This window comes from Ranitomeya imitator, chromosome 8 (assembly GCF_032444005.1).
Source record: "Ranitomeya imitator isolate aRanImi1 chromosome 8, aRanImi1.pri, whole genome shotgun sequence".
NCBI lineage: Eukaryota > Metazoa > Chordata > Amphibia > Anura > Dendrobatidae > Ranitomeya > Ranitomeya imitator.
The window spans coordinates 148,931,730-148,952,661 of record NC_091289.1 but is presented as its reverse complement, the minus strand read 5'-3'; the positions used below and the strand labels follow the sequence as shown (position 1 = coordinate 148,952,661).

The window sequence follows — 20,932 nt, the reverse complement described above, 5'->3', positions numbered from 1 at the left end:
ATGCACCTCAAAAGCAAAGTATCTCAAATACACATTAATACGGGACAAAGTTCCTGCTCATATTTCCTCCTCATCATCAGCAGCCTGTATTATGGAGATGCCCATCATGCAGATAGACTAGATTCTGGTATTGGTGGCAGCCGGGGTTATTAGCCTTGACATGCACAAAGTGGTAGCCGGGGACCTCACGGAGGTCTGAAGGGCTGGAGGCTTCAGGATTTAGTGAGGACAGTTATAGCGGATTGTCATGTGCTACTTGTTCATAAAATACGAGTTGCGATCGCCGGGACGGGTCTCCGCCAGCGTAAGGGTAACACAGAATGAATGCCCAAACCAAGTACAGGCGCTCGGTGCACCATGGCGGGGCCAAACAACTGAACGCACCTTTCCGCCTACTTTTATTCTCTCCATCTCCACCCTACTTATTCTTTGATTGACAGCTCTGCCTTTATTGAGCCAGAGAGGGTCATGGATCAAAGGGGGGGGGGGGTGTGAGGTTAAGGTGCACTTAAATGTTTGGGGTGCATCGAGCGCCTGTACTTTGTTTTAACAGTCAATCTGTGCCAACAGAGTCCCTTTAAGGGCTTGCTTCCATTTGCGAGAAACACGTCCGTGTCTCGCATGTGGAAACGAAGCTCTGGTGCCGGCACTCCGGAGCGGAGCGTGCGGCTGCATGTGTTGCTATGCGGCCGTACGCTCCTCTCCGGAGTGCCGGCACACAGAGCTTCGTTTCCACATGCGAGACACGGACGTGTTTCTCGCAAATGGAAATAAGCCCTAATAGTAATAACCAGAGAGTTTAATGGTTACCAAGCAGAACGTAAAATAGCCATGACCACCCTCTGAGAGATGAGGCAACTCTGTGGCACCACAGCGTCCGTGCAAACATGTGTCTCCATAGTGAGACTACAAAAAAAATAAAACCACCCCTTTCAAAAGGTAGTTTATTTTACGATCATACTCCTAATCATCTGTCCTCTACGTTTTGGTAAACATTCGGTGTAGTGAACGGATGACAGAGCATGACGACAGACTACGCTGGGTTTGTTTGTAGTCTGTTACCATGGAGATATAGAATTTCATTATAGACATAACTACATATTTCATGAACACCATTGGCAAAAGTTGTTATTTTTCCTGGAAATTGCGTTTATATACGACTCAAGGATTTGAAATGTTATGTCCCACCCTTATGTAAGTTCAGCGAAGCCGAGAGGGGTCACACAACCCTTTCCTAAATACGGCAATCCAGTTTCTAAGGAATCTGTTGACCCCAGAGCCTGGCACATGTTGAAGTAGGAGTATTTAGTGGGTATGACTGTGCCCACTATTTCTTTGTACAGATGCCCTAATCTAATCAGTGCCTGCTCTGGTGACGATCAAAACATGATGGACACCCAAAAATGATATGACTTGTTTGCATGGAAATCTTGACAATGTTGCTTACGGAATATAATTTTCGGAAACTCCAGATACATTAGGAAATATGAACAAGAACCTTGGCCGTACACAAAACATTTTACTAGCATTTGATCTCAAAACAAACAAAAAAAACAGAACATGAATCTTTTTACTGCTGGAGAATGACCCGAAAAAATTCAATCTCCGGGTCCATCAGTCAGCAAAAAGGCAGAAAAATAGATATTTTTTGTTTAAAACTCTTCAGACTTTGAGGTACAGCTACAATTAGTGTTACAATAGGATTATAAAATATACAATATTATCAAAAATATTTATACATTCTGTGACACCATATTGCATTTAACCTCAGATGCGCAAGGTTCAGAAATCCAGTGGCCCACGTTAGTGTGTTTTATCAAAGGCGAAGTTCTCGTTGGTGTTCATGGTGCCCACATGAGAAGAGAAATATCACAAGTTCCATAAATACGGATGAGGGGCACGAGCGAGAAGAGCGTGGCCGCAGAGAGTATCGCCAGCCCCTTCCCAGGACACACGAGGAGCAGAGGAGGCCAAGAAAACCCTTCATTTATGGTTTCTTTAAGGAACACTGTCATTTAAAGGGAATACAAAACCTTGGTATGAAAGAGATAAGGAACAGGCAGATATATATACACGTATATTATCTATGTCAACGCATAGAATAGTGGTGTTCGGCACATATTTGCTAGAAGCGGCACCGAGACCAAACGGTAGAAATATACAAAACCAAGCAAAAAAAAAAAACGGAAAAGTGGTCAATAAAAAAAATAGTCATATAGAGAAGGTAAAAAACTAAAACACAAGGAGGTGCATGTCTCCTACATTACCACTTCCATCTCCATACGACCATTTTCTATTATTGACCACTTTTCGTTTTTTTGTTTGGCTTTGTTTCTTAATGGAGAATAGTAGAAATTAAAAGGGAATATTAGTGTAGTGAACGGAAAGTAGTTTTCGGAGCAATAAGCGGATTCATTGCAGGTTGTCGCCAACCTCTATACCTGTATTATTGTGTACCTACATGCTTCCGGCCACCACAGTCAATGCAGCTTTCTATCAGGATGTTACATTTTTGGGGATTATTGTTAAATGGAACCTGACATTACATTGCTACATATGGAATAAGAGCTGTGGCTGTATAGGTGTTTGTCCTGCAATGAAAATTATCCCATAATTGTAAATATCCGATGCGGCAGTCATGTAAAATCTAGTGCAGAATCAATATATGCAAATCAGGATGGAAGTGCACCGGGTGCGTGTCAGTGATGCCGATTAAGTGCACTAACACGCCCACAATGCACTCCCGCCCTGATCTGCATATGGCTTCCATACTAGATTTCTCATGATTGGCACATGGGATCTCTACAATAGGAGGCATCGTTTTTATTGGAGGACAAATGCCTAGCAGCCATAACCCTCCATGTAAAAACGTGCAGATCATAACAAGAGGCTGGTTGCTACTGGTCACAGCGCGCTGCACGGCTTATTTAATAAGGCATCTAGTGCAGCACTTTTAATGGAACCTGTGTGACCCCTTTCTGACTATGCTGCTGAATCGGTCAGCTCTGAGCTCTTGTATTGGGTGGCCCCCCATCCAGGTCTCTCAGACTCCTCGACCACAGAACCCTCAGAGATCTACTAAGTGTAGTAGGAATATTGCCCATCACAAGGAAATAAAGGCTGAAATATGGATCTCACCCTCCACTGGCTTATGTGGAGGATGTAATGGGTATGTAATACAATATTCACTCACTAGTAAAATTGTGCTCCTGCCCGGACTCCTGGATAAAGCCTCCTGCTGTACCTGCCAGCTTACCGGGTGCAGTCCAATGTCACCCACCACACCCCAGTCCCAGGGAGATCCAGCTGGCTACAACGTCCTTCAACAGCTCATGAAGCCCTCGCCTCTTTCCGCGAATGAAATCATTGGCCACCACTGAGCTACTACGTGGCATCATAACTGGGAATGCTGCAAGGCAATGTGTTTGGCAAGTGACTTTTTGGTACACCCTGAATGATTCTCAGCCGGGAAGCTCACAGTCTTAGTCGAGAGTTAAGGCATTGCTAAGTTATGACAATGGAGTAAGTGTTACAGAATATTCACGAAGACAAGGCATCTCTTGTTGGAGCAAAGGATGACAAAATGACGCCTCAGATCCATGAAGGTGACTAGGTGGTGCCCCAAGACTTGAGACCACACTGGATAAGTAGTGACAGGTGTAATGCAAAGCGTTAAGAGATGCGGGTACAGACGCGCGCAACAAAATCAACTGCAAATGATGCCCAGGAATTGTTCTCCAAAATGGAGGAGGCTGCACAGAGAAGGACCCATCCTCACATGGTCCCGTACGACGATAGACACAGTGCCTGCTGGAGCAATAACCAATCGCAGTGTCTTATGAAGGCACCAGTATGATTAGGATCGGGTTAGACGCCCGGACAGGTCTACAGGATAGTGGACAGGATGCTTAAGCTGATCTTAGAAAATCAAGACCTTAATAGCAGACATTTTTTGTATTGCACCATGTTTCACCCAGAATCCCTCTTCTAGAGGACGCACCAGCTGCAGACGGTGGCGCGTTGGATATAAATAGGAAAAGGCCCTTATTTTGAGCAAACACAAAAAGCGTTTTCGGTCCTTAGAACTGACGTGACCGATAGTCCGGACATTCCTCACGTTACAGATTCCCCCCAACCATGAACTGATGAGCTCTGGCATCGAGAGGTTTAGTGTTCTACATGACCGACATTCCTAATCTTACAGACATTTCTTCTGCTTGGAAAGCGATAAAATTAAAAAAACAAAATGAAGTTAAAAATTAACAGTGTTCTATTTCTCAGAGAAAAAAAATAAAAATAAAATTCCAGAGGGTGAGCCGCTTTATCTCGGGTCACACGCTCCGCAGGAACTTCAGCCGTGAGTATCGTTAAAGCATCATTTATAAACCGGTGTCCGCGGGTAGAACGTCACCGCAGAGAACAGACTGCGGGCCCCGAATCCTTGTGTTCAATGGGCCCGGTATAAAGTTGCGTTCCAGTGCTCAGTTATAAAAAAATATTACGGGCGTATGTTGGAAGTGGCCGCTCTTCTATGGAATAATATATATATATATATATATATATATATATATATATATATATATATATATATATATATATATATATATATATATATATATATTGAAAAGTACTTTAAAAGAATCTTCATGTGTTTTAAAAAATAAAATAAACTCGGGAACTGAAGATGGCACAAAGCAGTGCAGACTTTCTGCTTTTCCGTAGTCGTCGTGTCGGCCAGTTCTCCCCAGTTTCACAGTGTCCTCTCTTCTCAACACCAATCTGCAACATAGTCAAAGTCTCTGAATGCTTCCTGCTCCTCCTCCGACAGTAACCTGGGCTCCCGGGGAGGGGTTAGAATTGGGGCTTCTGAGGTAAATTCATCATCAAAGTTGCTCACGTCTTCCCGTCCTTTGATTGTGGGTACAAAAGGAGGCTTCACTTTCTTTGCCAACAATCCCTGCCAGTCTATATGCTGCAAAGAAATAGGAAACGGCATTAATATTTCTAGAAATGAAGGGTCTCCACTTACTTCAGAAGTCTGTGCAGGAAGCCACATGTTGCTTTATGAATCCTGCACAACGCTCTGCTTAGGAAAATGTCCTTCTATTACAGGAAAACAAAGACAAGCAAAATCTATGCAGGGTAAGGCGTCATCGGCTGCAGGAGACGGGCCGGACCGATAAACTGAAAAAACGGTTTAAACTGTACAGTAAATCAAGGACAAAGAAAAGGCCCCACTCCTGCCATGTCTGCACAAAAATAAAGCAACCAATAACTTCGTACCCTAAAAAACGCGTGCTTCTTCACATCTTCTGCATCCTTCTCACTTGCTCCCAGCCTGCGTTCTGGATTTCTTCTCAATAGCTGAAAGAGTTCAAAGGGTCTCAACAGAAGCAAACATTTTTACATATTCATGTTTATATAGCCCCCATCAAAATGCGAAAAGTCCAAAATAATCGTGCACTCGATCAGGTTAGAAAGCCCCAACTGTAATCTTAATCATTTCTATAACATGAGCATTTTCTAAAACCAAATCCAGAGTAGATGGTGATTGGATTGCAGAAAGCCTCACGTGGGAAAGAGGACCCCACGCGTATCGCCACAGAGGGAGGCTTCCTCAGGAGGTCTGGCATCTGAACCTTAGCACTGAGGAAGCCACCTCCTGTGGTGATACGTGTGGGGCCACGACTCTTTACTGCACATAGTTTTCGCTTATTTTATATGTTCTTTTGACATTGCATGTACTGCTAGCACATGAGCATTGCGCCTTTTTCTTTACTGCATACTACTTGTCATCACTTTAGAGATCGTGTCCATTTATACGGCTCTGATTACAACATGTTAACCAAAAATACCACGATATTCGTAACTTACTCTTCTCATGATAGAGATGGCTTCTGTAGACAGGAACCGCGGATATCGGACTTCATCATTAACTATACTGTCAAAGACTTCCTCTTCATCATCTCCAGGAAAGGGGGACTAAACACAAAAGATAGTGACCGCTGTAGGTTAGGAAGCAGTGATACTACAAGACACTATTTATTTTTCCTAGCACCTATGTACGAAAACAACATTTCTTAATAGGCGGCAGCTAAGCACCCTGATTGCGATGTTTCGCCCAATAGCTTTACATGCCTTTATTTATTCACCAGGAATAGGGGTTATCCACTTTTAGGAATAATGGCATCTTGTTCCTACTATCATTTCCTAAACACTGAGGGTATGACGGCACGATTGGCGTAGCCGGCCACTAAGGTTATGACAACACGGCTGGCAGAGCAATCTACTAAGGGCATTGTTCAAACATTGTGGTGCAGTTTGTTTTGTTTTTTTTAAAGTAATTTCAACTACTCCTCAGTTTAAATGTCTACTTAGCAAATGCCAATCAGCACTTCTGCAGTGCGCACCCCTTTAAAGAAGTAATACAGATATTGGCTAGTTTTGATGTAACCTATGCGTCACCACAGTTTACCACTTACTTCCCCAACAAGCATCTCATAGATAAGGACACCAAGCCCCCACCAGTCCACCGCTCTGGTGTAGGACGTTTCTGTGAGAACTTCTGGTGCAAGAAACTCAGGCGTTCCACAAAAAGTGCTTGTTCGATCCCCAAATCCCATTCCTAAAAATTAAAGAGAAAACACAAAACTCGTTGGACCAGACACATCATTGCATTTTATTAAAGGGAACCTGTCACCCCCAAAATGGAAGGTGAGCTAAGCCCACCGCCATCAGGGGCTTATCTACAGCATTCTGGAATGCTGTAGATAAGCCCCCGATGTTACCTGAAAGATGAGAAAAAGAGGTTAGATTATACTCACCCAGGGGTGGTCCCGGTTCTGGTCCAATGGGTGTCGCGGTCCGGGTCCTCCCATCTTCTTACGATGACGTCCTCTTCTTGTCTTTACGCCACGGCTCCAGCGCAGGCGTACTTTGTCTGTCCTGTTGAGGGTAGAGCAAAGTACTGCAGTGCGCAGGCGCTGGGAAAGGTCAGAGAGGCCCAGCGCCTGCGCACTGCAGTACTTTGCTCTGCCCTCAACAGGACAGACAAAGTACGCCTGCGCTGGAGCCGTGGCGTAAAGACAAGAAGAGGACGTCATCGTAAGAAGATGGGAGGACCCGGACCGCGACACCCATTGGACCAGAACCGGGACCACCCCTGGGTGAGTATAATCTAACCTCTTTTTCTCATCTTTCGGGATATATCAGGGGCTTATCTACAGTATTACAAAATGCTGTAGATAAGCCCCTGATGGCGGTGGGCTTAGGTCACCTTCAATTTTAGGGGTGACAGGTTCCCTTTTTTTTGGTGGCTTGTGTTATTTATTGACTTTTTTTAGGCAAATTCTTCAAAATGGCGCATGGTTCATGAATTTTGTGCAAAATCAAAAAGGCTCTATTTTATTCTTTAACCTGTTTTTGCAACTATTTAGGGCAAAAAGTTGCATGTTCTACTAATGATGCAAAATTTGCACCAAAATTTCAGTTGTATTTGAGATACACTCCCTTACATTGATGAACATAGAATAAAACAGGCAAAAGCACTTTTTTTTTTTTAAAGACGAAAATTAAAAGACTAAAGGTACCGTCACATTTAGCGACGCTGCAGCGATCTAGACAACGATCCCAATCGCTGCAGTGTCGCTCTGTGGTCGTTGGAGAGCTGTCACACAGACAGCTCTCCAGCGACCAACTATGCGAAGTCCCCTGGTAACCAGGGTAAACATCGGGTTACTAAGCGCAGGGCCGCGCTTAGTAACCCGATGTTTACCCTGGTTACCAGTGCTAATGTAAAAAAAAACAAACACTACATACTTACATTCCGGTGTCTGTCCCCCGTCGCTGTGCTTTCCTGCACTGACTGTGAGCGCAGGCTGGCCGTAAAGCAGAGCGGTGACGTCACCTCTGTAATCTGCTTTACGGCTGGCCGGCGCTGACAGTGCAGGGAAGCAGAACGCCGAGGGACGCGACAGACACCGGAATGTAAGTATGTAGTGTTTGTTTTTTTTTTACATTTACACTGGTAACCAGGGTAAACATCGGGTTACTAAGCGCGCCCTGCGCTTAGTAACCCGATATTTACCCTGGTTACCAGTGAAGACATCGCTGAATCGGCGTCACACACGCCGATTTAGCGATGTCTGCGTGAGATCCAGGGACGAAATAAAGTTCTGGACTTTCTGCTCCGACCAACAATGTCACAGCAGGATCCTGATCGCTGCTGCGTGTCAAACACAACGATATCGCTATCCAGGACGCTGCAACGTCACGGATCGCTAGCGATATCGTTGTGAAGTTGGTCAGTGTGAAGTTGGTCAGTGTGAAGGTACCTTAAGGCTCCAAACGAAGAACAGGTGAGCACAAAAAACTAGGCAAAAAAAGTGCCAATGCCATGACTCCGGCCCTTCATGTTCTTTACATGAGCTGTTCAGAGCCGAATCTTGATCTGCGCATGCGCCATCTTTTTATTGAAATCCTGCCTATAGGACGCCAGCTCCCACTGCACACGTGCCGCCCGCGCAATGATGGCCAATAAGTGACCTGCGCACAACCATAAAAGGCTGGTAGGGGGGTGGAATACATAAGTTGTCGCTTTCTGAAAACGTCAGCAGCCACTGGTCAGATCCTTTCACATCAGGTATCAGCATCACAGCGCCATTATGGCCATGTCTTTAGTTTATAGGGCTCAATCCTGCGGACGGGTTCTCTTTAAGTGATCACTTTTTGTTAGTACGGTCTCCTGGAAATAAGTTGATCACAGGGTTTCCCCCCCCGCCCCCCCTACTGAAGTTTATGATCACTGTGCCGTGTCTTACCTTCTTTACAAAGTCCAAAGTCCGCTATTTTCACAAACCCTTCTGTATCCAACAGTAGGTTATCCAACTTCAAATCTCTAGTGACCATCAAAGAAATATTGTGAAAGGTGAAAAAAATGCAAAGAAATTATTCCGTTGCTATGCACTTATCCCCATAGTCATAGAAGTTTTTTTTTTTTACTTGAAGTAAAAATTCCTTAAAGGGAACCTGTCACCCTGAAAATCGCGGGTCAGGTAAGCCCACCGGCATCAGGGGCTTATCTACAGCATTCTGTAATGCTGTAGATAAGCCCCCGATGTTACCTGAAAGAGGAGAAAAAGACGTTAGATTATACTTACCCAGGGGCGGTCCCGCTGCTGGTCCGGTCGGATGGGCGTCTCCGGTCCGCTGCGGCGCCTCCCATCTTCTTTCCATGACGTCCTCTTCTGATCTTCAGCTACGGCTCCGGCTCCGGCGTACTTTGTCTGCCCTGTTGAGGGCACAACAAAGTACTGCAGTGCGCAGGCGCCGGAAAGGTCAGAGAGGCCCGGCGCCTGCGCACTGCAGTACTTTGCTCTGCCCTCAACAGGGCAGACAAAGTACGCCTGCGCCGGAGCCGTGGCTGAAGATCAGAAGAGGACATAATGGAAAGAAGATGGGAGGCGCCGCAGCGGACCAGAGACTGCCAATCTGACCTGACCAGCAGCGGGACCGCCCCTGGGTAAGTATAATCTAACGTCTTTTTCTCCTCTTTCAGGTAACATCGGGGGCTTATCTACAGCATTACAGAATGCTGTAGATAAGCCCCTGATGCCGGTGGGCTTACCTCACCCGCGATTTTCGGGGTGACAGGTTCCCTTTAATGAAACCGGCTGACAGATTCCATTAATGTAATCCAAAAGCAGCATGATGTAGGAGCAGAGCGCCTGCTCCCGGCCATGTGTTACTTACTGGGCTGCTTGGTGCAGGTTTGACAGAATCCATTCTTTCTCTGCTGTACATGTAGCAGTGCTATGACTGCTGAGCTGTGTATAACCCCACCCACACCTCTGATTGGCAGCTTCCAGTGTACACTGTCAGCAAGCAGCCAAACAGTGGTGGGGGCGGGGTTACACAGATCAGCTGGACTATCTGGCACATGACACCTAGTCCTGCAGTGATAATGACAAAACCCTGATTGTATTGAAACTACATCACATAGACTAATAAGTGACACATTCCTGGAATTGGGGTCTCTGCCTCTACACTATGCTGCTCTCAGATTAAATAGCAAATATAACGCCGTAACACAGCATTAAACAGAACATGGCGTCACTTACAAACCTGAAGTGTATGGAGGCACAGAATGACCCGATACAAATCCTATAACTAAGAGAGACGTAGCTGCGGCCACTTACCGGTAAACTATCTTGTGCTCGTGTAGATACTGAAGGCCGAGAACCACACATGCTGCATAAAACCTGAAAACGAGAGGTAACAATCTCAGCAGAACAGTCTTGTCCCCAAAATTCAACTTTCATCTTTCTAAAATGGACACATTTAGGCCACTGTATACCCCCTACTCAGGTACAGAGCACCAATTACAGCAGCACAGGACCCAAGAGAGTTCTGACTGGTAAATCCTTGGATAAGCCGGGACTTGCAGCCGGAAAACAGACGCTAGACACACGGCTGCATTGTGGGTTGTCTGAAAAGTGCAAAAATTGTGCGCAAAGTTACCAATTAGCAATCTATAGCAAGAACACTTTCTGGATTTTATTTTTTGAATTGGTTCAATTTTTTTTTTTTGTGTGTGTGTGAACCATTTCTGCAAACTGCCCTGGGGAGATTTTTTTGTCTCCTGAAGCAGTTTTTGCAATTAAAATGATTAGGAAGTCTCTTTCAAGGCTTTCGGTGATTTTTTTCAGGTGGAGCTGCACCATAAGACCCCTCCAAAAACTGTACACATACTGTAATGCGTTTGCTGCGATCACAAGATGCGCTGCCAGTAAAGTCACTAAGCGCTGCGTGTCCCCGCACTTCACATGGACGGCAGATGTGACCAGAGGCCAGAGAGCCGCACAGGTGATTGTACTCTAGCCGTGCACCCACACAGGGCTGTACATGGAATATATGAGAGGACTTACACAGCTCTAGGTTCGGAGAAGACGTCGGTGTGGATGTGCATCATTAGATCTCCTCCGGCTGCGTATTCCATCACAAAACACACGTGATCTTTTGTTTGGAAGCAGGCGAACAGATTCACCAAGAACGGGTGCCGCACGCTATTCACAGTTTCGAAGATGCGCTTCTCGCACATAAGGCTAAACAGGAGGATCAAAAATGAAGGAAAATAAATGAGAGGGGAGCAAGTCTTACAATCTGTTACCGCAAGCATATCACTGGAGATACCAGGGATATACACTCAGGCGATCAGGCCAACCTGTGTGTACAACGACACAATGATCTTATGTCAAACCAAAACCCTTTGGTTACAGGGTTTGCAAAGGGTTTGTGCGTTAAGCCAACAAGCAGGAAAAATAGATCTCCACAAGGGGGCAGTGTGGCTCTCTTCTATTTCATAACCCATGGAGCCGTAACATACAATGATACGGGGGATGGATGACACCGCGATACGGAGGGGGGGTGTTGATTGGGGGGTTTGGACGGACGATACCGCGATACGGGGGGGACGACACCGCGATACGGGGGGGCGTGGGGGGGGGAGATTGGGGGGTTTGGACGGACGATACCGCGATACGGGGGGGACGACACCGCGATACGGGGGGGCGTGGGGGGGGGGGGAGATTGGGGGGTTTGGACGGACGATACCGCGATACGGGGGGGGACGACACCGCGATACGGGGGGGCGAGACAGTGATACGGGGGGATGAGACAGCGATACGGGGGGATGAGACAGCGATACGGGGGGTAGGGGGACACAGCAATACGTGGATGGTTTGTTTTTTCTTTTTGCCATTTTACACCCGAATGCATTCATATACCTGTCCACTTCATCACGGGATACAATGTCTCCTTTCTTTAAGGCTTTGATGGCAAACATTTCATTAGTGTTCTTGTACTCTGCCAGCAGCACCTGAAACACAACACAGCTGTAAATCCCCCCAGCACCGGCAACATCGCCCAAATCCACTGCAAAGCTCAAGGAGACATACTTTTCCAAAATGCCCTCTGCCCAACACTGCACAGCACCGGAAGTCCTGGAGACTGAACTGAAACCGCTGCTGCACTCTGCAGGGAAAGGAGGAAGAAAACGAGAAATGAGCCACAATCCGCAGGAGCGCAGCGAGACCAAGCACATAATAAAGACATCACGTTACCGTCTGTCCTCCGCTTCTTGCATTGCACTGTAATCCAGAGCAGACACTGTGATCTGCCCTTCATTCATCGAGTCCGCCGTGGGCTTTGATGCTACGCTGTGTCTGTTATTTGAGAACTCATGATTTGGTCCTGTGTCCTGTATGGAAATAAAGACCCAATGTCAGCAAGGAGGAGAGGACCGAGCGGCTGTAATTGCCAAATGCCAGAAAATTACACGGGTTATCTGTTGAAAACAAATTATCACCTATTCATAGGACAACTTATTGATGGGTGAGGCCTGACCGCTGGGACTTGCACCGATATGATGGAGTGGCAGCGAACACTCAACCACTGCTCCATTCATCCCTATGGGGCTGCTCAGCACTTTTTCCAGCAGCCCCATAGAGAAGGGAAGGAGCTGTGGTCGGGTGTCCTATTCGTCCCCCCATTTTATAGCTGTGATAAACAAGCGTTCCATCAGAGATACAAATTCATAGCTCTGTCAATCAGTGCGGAACCCAGGAGTCGGCCCCCACCGATCACTAACTTATCACCCGTCCTGAGGATAGAAAAAAGAAAACCAATCAACAAGCAGAATAAACGGCTCAACGCTGCATTTCCTGCGACGGATTTCGTAGGGGAGGCTCGCAGTATAAATGGTCATACTGCAGATTAATAATCTGCATGTGACACAAGGTGAGTGGTAAGAAGCTATTTCAGAGGATGAGATTTATTAAAGATCTCAGGTCTGTAAGCAGAATCTACCATAAAGCAGACCTCCGAATCAAGCCTGGAAAGAAATATCAGTTTTTCTTTGTCTTCTGCACCCCTCTGCTACAAAGTTATGTCCCCCAGTAATAATGGTGACAATTTTCCCTTTAACCAACTGGGCATGTATCACAGAACATCTCTGTAGTAAACGTCCAGTTGATTGAAGGGAAAGTTTGCACCATTATTACTGGGGGACATAACTTTGTAATGGGGGGATGCAGAAAAAAACGAAACTGTCCCAAAATTAATTAATATATTTCTTTAAAGCACCACTCCAGCAGTTTCCCACCGCTAGAGTTGTGCTTTAAATGAAAATACCCGGTCATATACTCACTCAGTCGCATTCACAGTTTTCCGGCGCCGGTCCAGTCCCGCAGCGCCATCTTGTGAGCACAGCTTCTGAGTGGCCGGAACTGTACGCTACATTACAAGTTCTCAATACAAGTCTATGAGAGCCAGAAGAAGGTCAGAAAGAGGCTCTCCTTACATTGATTACTGACCTCCGCGCCACTCCGTGAAACACTGGAGGCACCGGCAGGTCACAAACTGAAGGAGACAGACTGGAACGGCGGTGAGAACAGATGAAAACGCTGGAAGGTCAGTATCAGACAGGGGGCAGGGGACTTGGAATTTAAACACCCCTCCAACAGTGAAATAAAATACGCTGGAGTGGCGCTTTAAAGAAAAGTAGTGTATTGTAATCCATTATTTCAGATTATTGTATTTATCTGTAAATTCTCTCCAAGTTGTTTTGCCTCACCTGTATCTAAGTCTACAGTGTGTCTGCATGTCTCACCTGAGCGGGTATACTGGGGGTCTTCATTTCTGATGGCGACGGATACAGATCCAGGTCTAAGGAGGATGCCCGAGGTGGAGCAGTAGGAGGCTCTGGTTCTATTTCAAAGTTTAGCTTGCCTATAGGAGAGTCCCTGGAAAACACAAAATTTGACAGTTCACGTGCAAACTCGTACTGTCATATTACCATAAGGAAAAAAATAAAACAAATGATATATAACAATATTCCAATTGTTACATTCATGTTATGATGCCCCCTGTTACTTCCCTCTTAGAACTTCCCCCTAATGTACCCGCTTCATGGTGGACATGTAGCACTGACCAAGCGATTCTGGATATTGTGCAGCCCACCTAATAAAAAGCATTGCACTAGGAGCGACTTATCTGACACCAGCACAGGACATACGAAATGGATTTTATAAGAGGGAATCGACCAGAGGGAGCTACAAAAGCATCGTGCAGACTTTGCCCCTGAAGATTTGTATGTCTCATGTGAACAAAACACCTATAAAAATATGTAATTTAATAATGGCTGTTTTATGACCACTTCTCCCTGCACAACATTGCTGGAATAAAAGTCATGCACCTTACCAAAAAATTTACATTATGTAATCATCTAAATCCCCAACATCAGGCTATTGTACAATTTAATTATGCATCATCCTGATTTAATCATTAATGACCCTATATAATGGCGCAGTCAGACGGGCGTATAACACGGACCACGATCACATCGCAGTGCACGGACTGGCCGGCGGGGCTCCTGACCCGAATGCGACAGCTGCATAGAAACACGTGCTGCCACGCTGGGGTCAGGAGAGCCGCCGGTCAGTCCGTGTCCTGCGATGTGATCGTCATCTGTGTTATACGCCCGTCTCACTGCACATTTACACTACCTTAATGCTCACCTAAAGGAAGCCTTTCAGCTCAGAGCATACACTAAGCACATATCCGTGTAGGAGATAGAACCGCTAGAAAAATCTTATTTTTACTGTTATAATCGATGCATAATCTAATTGTAGTTTAATCAAATGTCAATTAGGGTGCTCTGTGCAATATTGGTTTGGCTAAGGCCACGTTCACACTAGCAGTATTCGGTCAGTATTTTACATCAGTTTCTGTAAGCCAAAACCAGCAGTGGGTAAAAAAAAAAAATACAGAATTGGTGACGTGTTTCTATTACACTTTCCCTGTGATTGATCCACTCCTGGATTTGGCTTACAAATACTGAGATAAAAAAAATTCACAAGATACTCAACGTGGACCATTTGAGCCACTGATTTTGCATGCCCTGCTTTCTTCATTGATTGACAGCGCTGCCAATTAACAGCGTGGGAAAAGGAGCATGCAAAATCCAGCGGCGCAGTGACGTTGCAGGAGGTAGTGGCGTATGTGCGCAGATTTGCATGAGCTAGCAATGACGACCTCTCGTTCAAATTAGGGTTATCACGCCCACAGGGGGGTGATAACATGGAAAGAGGGCTGACTAGTCTGGGGCAACCAACACCTCATTGATTGCTCAAAGCCCTCATTAGCACAGGGAAAGCGGAGGTTATTAACGATTTTTTAAAGCATTTATTAAACTGAATAATGTCATACAGGGCTGGTTAGGGAGGGAGTGTAATCGCACATAGGTGATTGCCGCTGGACTGGAGGGCATGGGGGACCTTATGGGTTCTTTTTATGCTTCAGTTTCTACAGAATGATGGCAGTGATTAGAACACTAAAGATGCGACTTCTATAAAAACAATGATTCCTACAAGGCTGTGCGCTTAGATTTGACTGTCATTTTGGGCTGTTAAACGATTAATGGAATGGCATTGGAAGCCTGAGTAACCACAGACGTGTAACAAAACATATCCCTTTAATGTGGCCAGTGCCTTAAAGGATCAACATTAAATCTTCACTTTAAAGTCCGCTTGGCCCGGTACAATACATAACACAAATGTACAAGCGGAGCTCCCCAGATCTTACCCGACAGATGGGGACAGCTCTACATTCCTTGTGTCCACGACGGGTACCGAGGCAGGAACGGACACCTGGGGGCTGAACGTGCCGGAGTGATTTACTGTGGGGATTGCCCGTCTCACCAGTCGCCCCCACGTGGCAATGTTGATGTTCATCTGTGGAGCTCGGAGGAAAGTTTTGCCTGCAAAACACCACAAACAAATTACCGTAGATCAATTTTGGGGCAGAAAAGACAGGAAGCGAATATCTTAAAATGTCAGTATTACCTTGTTGCTTTGAAAAGATCTTCTTTTGCCTCTGAAGCTTTGGCCGTCTTTCAATAACTGGATTGAAAAAGGTTACCTGGAAAACAAAACTGAATCAGTACGAGCCCCATAGTGGTAACCTGCTGCCATCAGTCCCATAGACAATGAATGGACCAGCAGAGCGCAACTCAACCGCCTCTCCAGTCACTGCGCTCATTGACCGGGACCGAAACCCCCATTAGGGGATAGCGGCACATGGCAAGTGTTAATCACTTCAGCATTATGTACACGGATTTCTGCAAGTCTTATTCAGATGAAAGGAACAGAGTCACAAATTATTCCTAGCCATTGTTGAGTTTGCGTATTTTTGGTTGGTGCAGTGTCAGTGTGCGCCATGAGCCGCACATGGACAACATACTGGCCAGCTGGTGCACATGAGCAGTTTTCTTCATGGGTCTTTAAGTCAATGTTGGGGGGAATAAAAACAAACAAAAAAACCGCAGCATGCGATATTCCGGTCCAGGAAAGTGAGTGCAATAGCAGAAAGCTCCGGCGCCAGTCGGTAATGTGGATGAGCAGATGATGTGACGCGCGGATGTGACCTGATCATTTAACAGCCTCTTAAAACAGTCTAATGGTGATGAATATACGGTCTGATCATACATTTATAACCGCACGCTTCAGAGGATGATAAATTCAGTTTGATGGATAATCCCTTTAAGTAATCTATCACACTTGTTGCACAGGTCTGACGTGGGTAGTGATCAGCGACCGTGCTCGGATTCGGTGTTATTCGAGCATGCTCGTGTCCTAAGTGACTGTCTTGGGCGTGCTCGAAAATATGTTCGAGTCCCCGCGGCTGCATGTCTCGCAACTGTTCGACAGCCATAACACATGCAAGTATTGCTTAACAAACAGGCACTCCCTGCATGTGTTGCTGCTGTGAACAGCCTTGAGACATGGAGCCGCGGGGACTCAAACATATTATTTGAGCATGCTGAAGGCACTCGTTAGCACTTGAGCATGCTCAGATAACACCTTATCCCAGCACGTTCTCATATCACTAGTAGATACCTCTTCAGAGATCTCTACATTTTCATTAATTTATGGGAAAACACCTCTTAACACGGTCTATAGGTAAAGGGCTTACAGTAATCTGGTATACTTGGATGGATTTCCTTAAATGAGTCATCTTTAATGACACAGAAGTAAGGAGTATGTGTATTGTTCCCATAGTCCTATATAAATGACTGTTAGTCACGGAAGGGCAATCAGCAATTCAGGGGCTGCTGTGGCCGGGGGTGGAGAGCTGCGGAGGGCCGGTACTCCCAATTCTCACCTCTGCAAAGAGCGTGCCCTGCGGCTCCAGGTACAGACACATGCCGTGCCGCTGATTGTCCAGGAAATCCTCTAACCTCAGAAACTTTACTGCACACAGCGATCTCCAATCTCTCCAGAACACCGAAATCTCAAGTTCTCGGGACTAAAAAAAAAACACCACAAGATAAAAGTAATGGACATCATTCATTAATAGGAATATTAACAGTAACTGCGTTTTCCCCAAGGTATCAGTCTCAGATGCCATTTATTAGATTGCCAATTTGCTGTAATCACAGGACATTATCAGCTTGAAAAGTCCAAGATATTAGCTCTACCTCTTTCACACGCACTGCATACATTTAGGGTGAACATAAAGGCACTGCAGTAATTCATCTCTTTCCACAAATTGAAAAAATAAAATATTTTTCATTCTAGACAGAAAACTTGAACTTTTACCAAGATATAGCCTTAAAAAGGTATGGCTTAAAAAAAAAAAAAAGTTTTATTTTTTGTATTTATTATTTTCTTTTTAAGGCCCTTAACTCATTTTGCAGATTAGTGGGGGATCTGGGTCCTGAGAATTTCTATTGAATCTGTGGGCTACTCTCAGGCGTGGTCTGAGTGGTCTTTTGCACGATCCGTCAGGAATTCAGGACATGGACCCCCAGTGATCAATCGAGAATTTAATGGCCTAAATGGCAGAAAACATTTCTCAAAAGTCTAGATCCTTCTTAAGGAACATAAACTGAAATAAAATAAAAATATCAATTGGACATTGTGATGTATATAGCTGGAATACACCCTTTAAAGTACATCCACAGATTGAAGTATGAGCTTCCATTCTCAATGACAAGAAAAGGTAAGGTGTGAAGGATCCTAGTATATTGGGGGGGGATATTGTGTTTGTTTTTTTTTAATAAGGGCATGTATTTTCACACAGGTCGTATGTACGTGAAACAGATTTTCTGCATGGATTCTAAGGATGCCAGTAATGCCGTACCAGCATGGTGCATAAGATTTTGCAGAGTCTCGTCCACGTACTGCAGATTTTTCATTACAGTTTTTAATCTTTTGTAATACATTAATTATTAATATTGAATTACTGTAAATTCTGCAGCAAAGGCCGAAACATCAGATGCGGAAAGTCTGGAGTACATCAGAATGATACAATTTATCTGAGTGATGCACACTAGTGATGAGCGAACGTGCTCGGATAAGGTGTTATCTGAGCATGCTTGTGACCTAACCGGGTGACTTTGGCATGCTCGAAAAATATGTTTGTGTCCCCGCAGCTGCATGTGTCGTGGCTATTTGACAGCCTCAATGCACGCAGGTATTGAATGTTTGTTAGGAAATCCCTGTATGTGCTGTGGCTGTCGAACAGCTGGGACATGCAGCCGCGGGGAGCAGAACATGCTCGGCTAACCCCTTATTGGAGCACGTTCGCTCATCACTAACGCACACACTCGCAGACGGAGTCTCGGCCGGACTATACATACTCTGTCCAGCTCTAGCGTAAACTTCTGGTCCCATGACTGGTTTGAGATGGGTTTCCAGTTGGTCTGACCCACGACGGTATTGTCCAGCTTCAGCACAGCACAGACCTCATCTGTAAGGAAATTACACCAAGTCAGCTTAAAAGGCTAAGAGGATTGCCAGAAACAAAAAGCTCCACTGTTAAACCCACGACAACAAAATATCTGCTTAAGGAAAGATTAGAGATTTAGTGTTCTTGTGTAAAGAGCCCAATGTATGAACAGACCGATGGCTCTGACATGGAGCAAGCCTTCTTGCCAATTGTAGGGCATGTTAGGCGGCATTTCCCGTGGCCTGCCCTTCGTCTATGTTAGGACACTCATCAGTGTATGTATAGCCTGGCAAGACGCTTTCTTTTCTCTCTCGTTAGTAATGTATAATATGGCATAATAACTAAGAAAAATAAAGTAATGGAGAAAAGGATGACCAATGGGGGAAAAAAAAAAAAGCATATATTCATTTTTTTTTACATTTACATTACTTTTTTTTAGTGCGTGTTTACATGTGTTTTTATTGCTGCGATTTTTGTCTGATTGGTATGTCATGTTTTAATCATTCCTAAGATTTGGCTATGACAAAACGTTATTGATAAAGTCATGTGCCATCTACTTGCGTTTTAGTGCATTCACGCAGCTGTGGGGAAAATCTGCACAAAACATTAATGCACCCGCAAGGGAAATTGACATGTTGCGGGATTTCAAGCATGTACGACAGGTCAGGTATGGGGAAAAAAAGAATAAAAAATAGGCATGGGAATTCTATAAACCCCATCCACTTTTCTGGAGCGGTCAGATGCTGCATGTTTTGCTTTTTGCACAAATAAACCGCATCAAAAACTCATCGTGAGAACGTCACCTAATTGATTAGACAAAACTTGTGTGTGCCAGCAGGTATTCCTGGCATGTGGGAGCCTGGCAAAGGCCTCCATTAATACTGTAGACAAGAGCAAAGAGATTTCCTCCCTGCATTATGGTCCATCAATGTTTTACTCTACAACACAAAATTAATCCTCCTATCAATGGAAAAAGCATTTATACTGCACAACAAACTGTAAAGCGCTGCGGCATATGTTAGTGCTATATATATATATATATATATATATATATATATATATATATATATATATATATACATACACACACATACAGTGGGGCAAAAAAGTATTTAGTCAGTCAGCAATAGTGCAAGTTCCACCACTTAAAAAGATGAGAGGCGTCTGTAATTTACATCATAGGTAGACCTCAACTATGGGAGACAAACTGAGAAAAAAAATCCAGAAAATCACATTGTCTGTTTTTTTATCATTTTTTTGCATATTATGGTGGAAAATAAGTATTTGGTCAGAAACAAACAATCAAGATTTCTGTCTCTCACAGACCTGTAACTTCTTCTTTAAGAGTCTCCTCTTTCCTCCACTCATTACCTGTAGTAATGGCACCTGTTTAAACTTGTTATCAGTATAAAAAGACACCTGTGCACACCCTCAAACAGTCTGACTCCAAACTCCACTATGGTGAAGACCAAAGAGCTGTCAAAGGACACCAGAAACAAAATTGTAGCCCTGCACCAGGCTGGGAAGACTGAATCTGTAATAGCCAACCAGCTTGGAGTGAAGAAATCAACAGTGGGAGCAATAATTAGAAAATGGAAGACATACAAGACTACTGATAATCTCCCTCGATCTGGGGCTCCACGCAAAATCCCACCCCGTGGGGTCAGAATGATCACAAGAACGGTGAGCAAAAATCCCAGAACCACGCGGGGGGACCTAGTGAATGAACTGCAGAGAGCTGGGACCAATGTAACAAGGCCTACCATAAGTAACACACTACGCCACCATGGACTCAGATCCTGCAGTGCCAGACGTGTCCCACTGCTTAAGCCAGTACATGTCCGGGCCCGTCTGATTTTGCTAGAGAGCATTTGGATGATCCAGAGGAGTTTTGGGAGAATGTCCTATGGTCTGATGAAACCAAACTGGAACTGTTTGGTAGAAACACAACTTGTCGTGTTTGGAGGAAAAAGAATACTGAGTTGCATCCATCAAAAACCATACCTACTGTAAAGCATGGTGGTGGAAACATCAGGCTTTGGGGCTGTTTCTCTGCAAAGGGGCCAGGACGACTGATCCGGGTACATGAAAGAATGAATGGGGCCATGTATCGTGAGATTTTGAGTGCAAACTTCCTTCCATCAGC

The 20,932-nt window shown here is 44.9% G+C and overlaps 1 protein-coding gene across 2 annotated transcripts in view; it reads right to left on the bottom strand.

Annotated features, from left to right (window-relative positions):
* Positions 1-737: 737 nt before the first annotated feature.
* The window catches only part of PKN2 (protein kinase N2), a 166,417-nt gene continuing 146,222 nt past the window's right edge, over positions 738-20,932 (bottom strand). For both annotated transcript variants that reach the window (XM_069737523.1, XM_069737524.1), the window contains exons 8-22: positions 18,698-18,807; positions 17,218-17,361; positions 15,900-15,975; positions 15,640-15,814; positions 13,667-13,799; positions 12,120-12,256; positions 11,955-12,030; positions 11,784-11,875; positions 10,926-11,102; positions 10,197-10,259; positions 8,820-8,896; positions 6,483-6,625; positions 5,875-5,982; positions 5,284-5,364; positions 738-4,972 (exon numbers count right to left, since the gene is read on the bottom strand). In XM_069737523.1, coding sequence (XP_069593624.1) covers positions 4,769-4,972; positions 5,284-5,364; positions 5,875-5,982; positions 6,483-6,625; positions 8,820-8,896; positions 10,197-10,259; positions 10,926-11,102; positions 11,784-11,875; positions 11,955-12,030; positions 12,120-12,256; positions 13,667-13,799; positions 15,640-15,814; positions 15,900-15,975; positions 17,218-17,361; positions 18,698-18,807 — 1,796 coding nt within the window. In that variant the 3' untranslated portion in view covers positions 738-4,768. The remainder of the gene's footprint in view (positions 4,973-5,283; positions 5,365-5,874; positions 5,983-6,482; positions 6,626-8,819; positions 8,897-10,196; positions 10,260-10,925; positions 11,103-11,783; positions 11,876-11,954; positions 12,031-12,119; positions 12,257-13,666; positions 13,800-15,639; positions 15,815-15,899; positions 15,976-17,217; positions 17,362-18,697; positions 18,808-20,932) is intronic.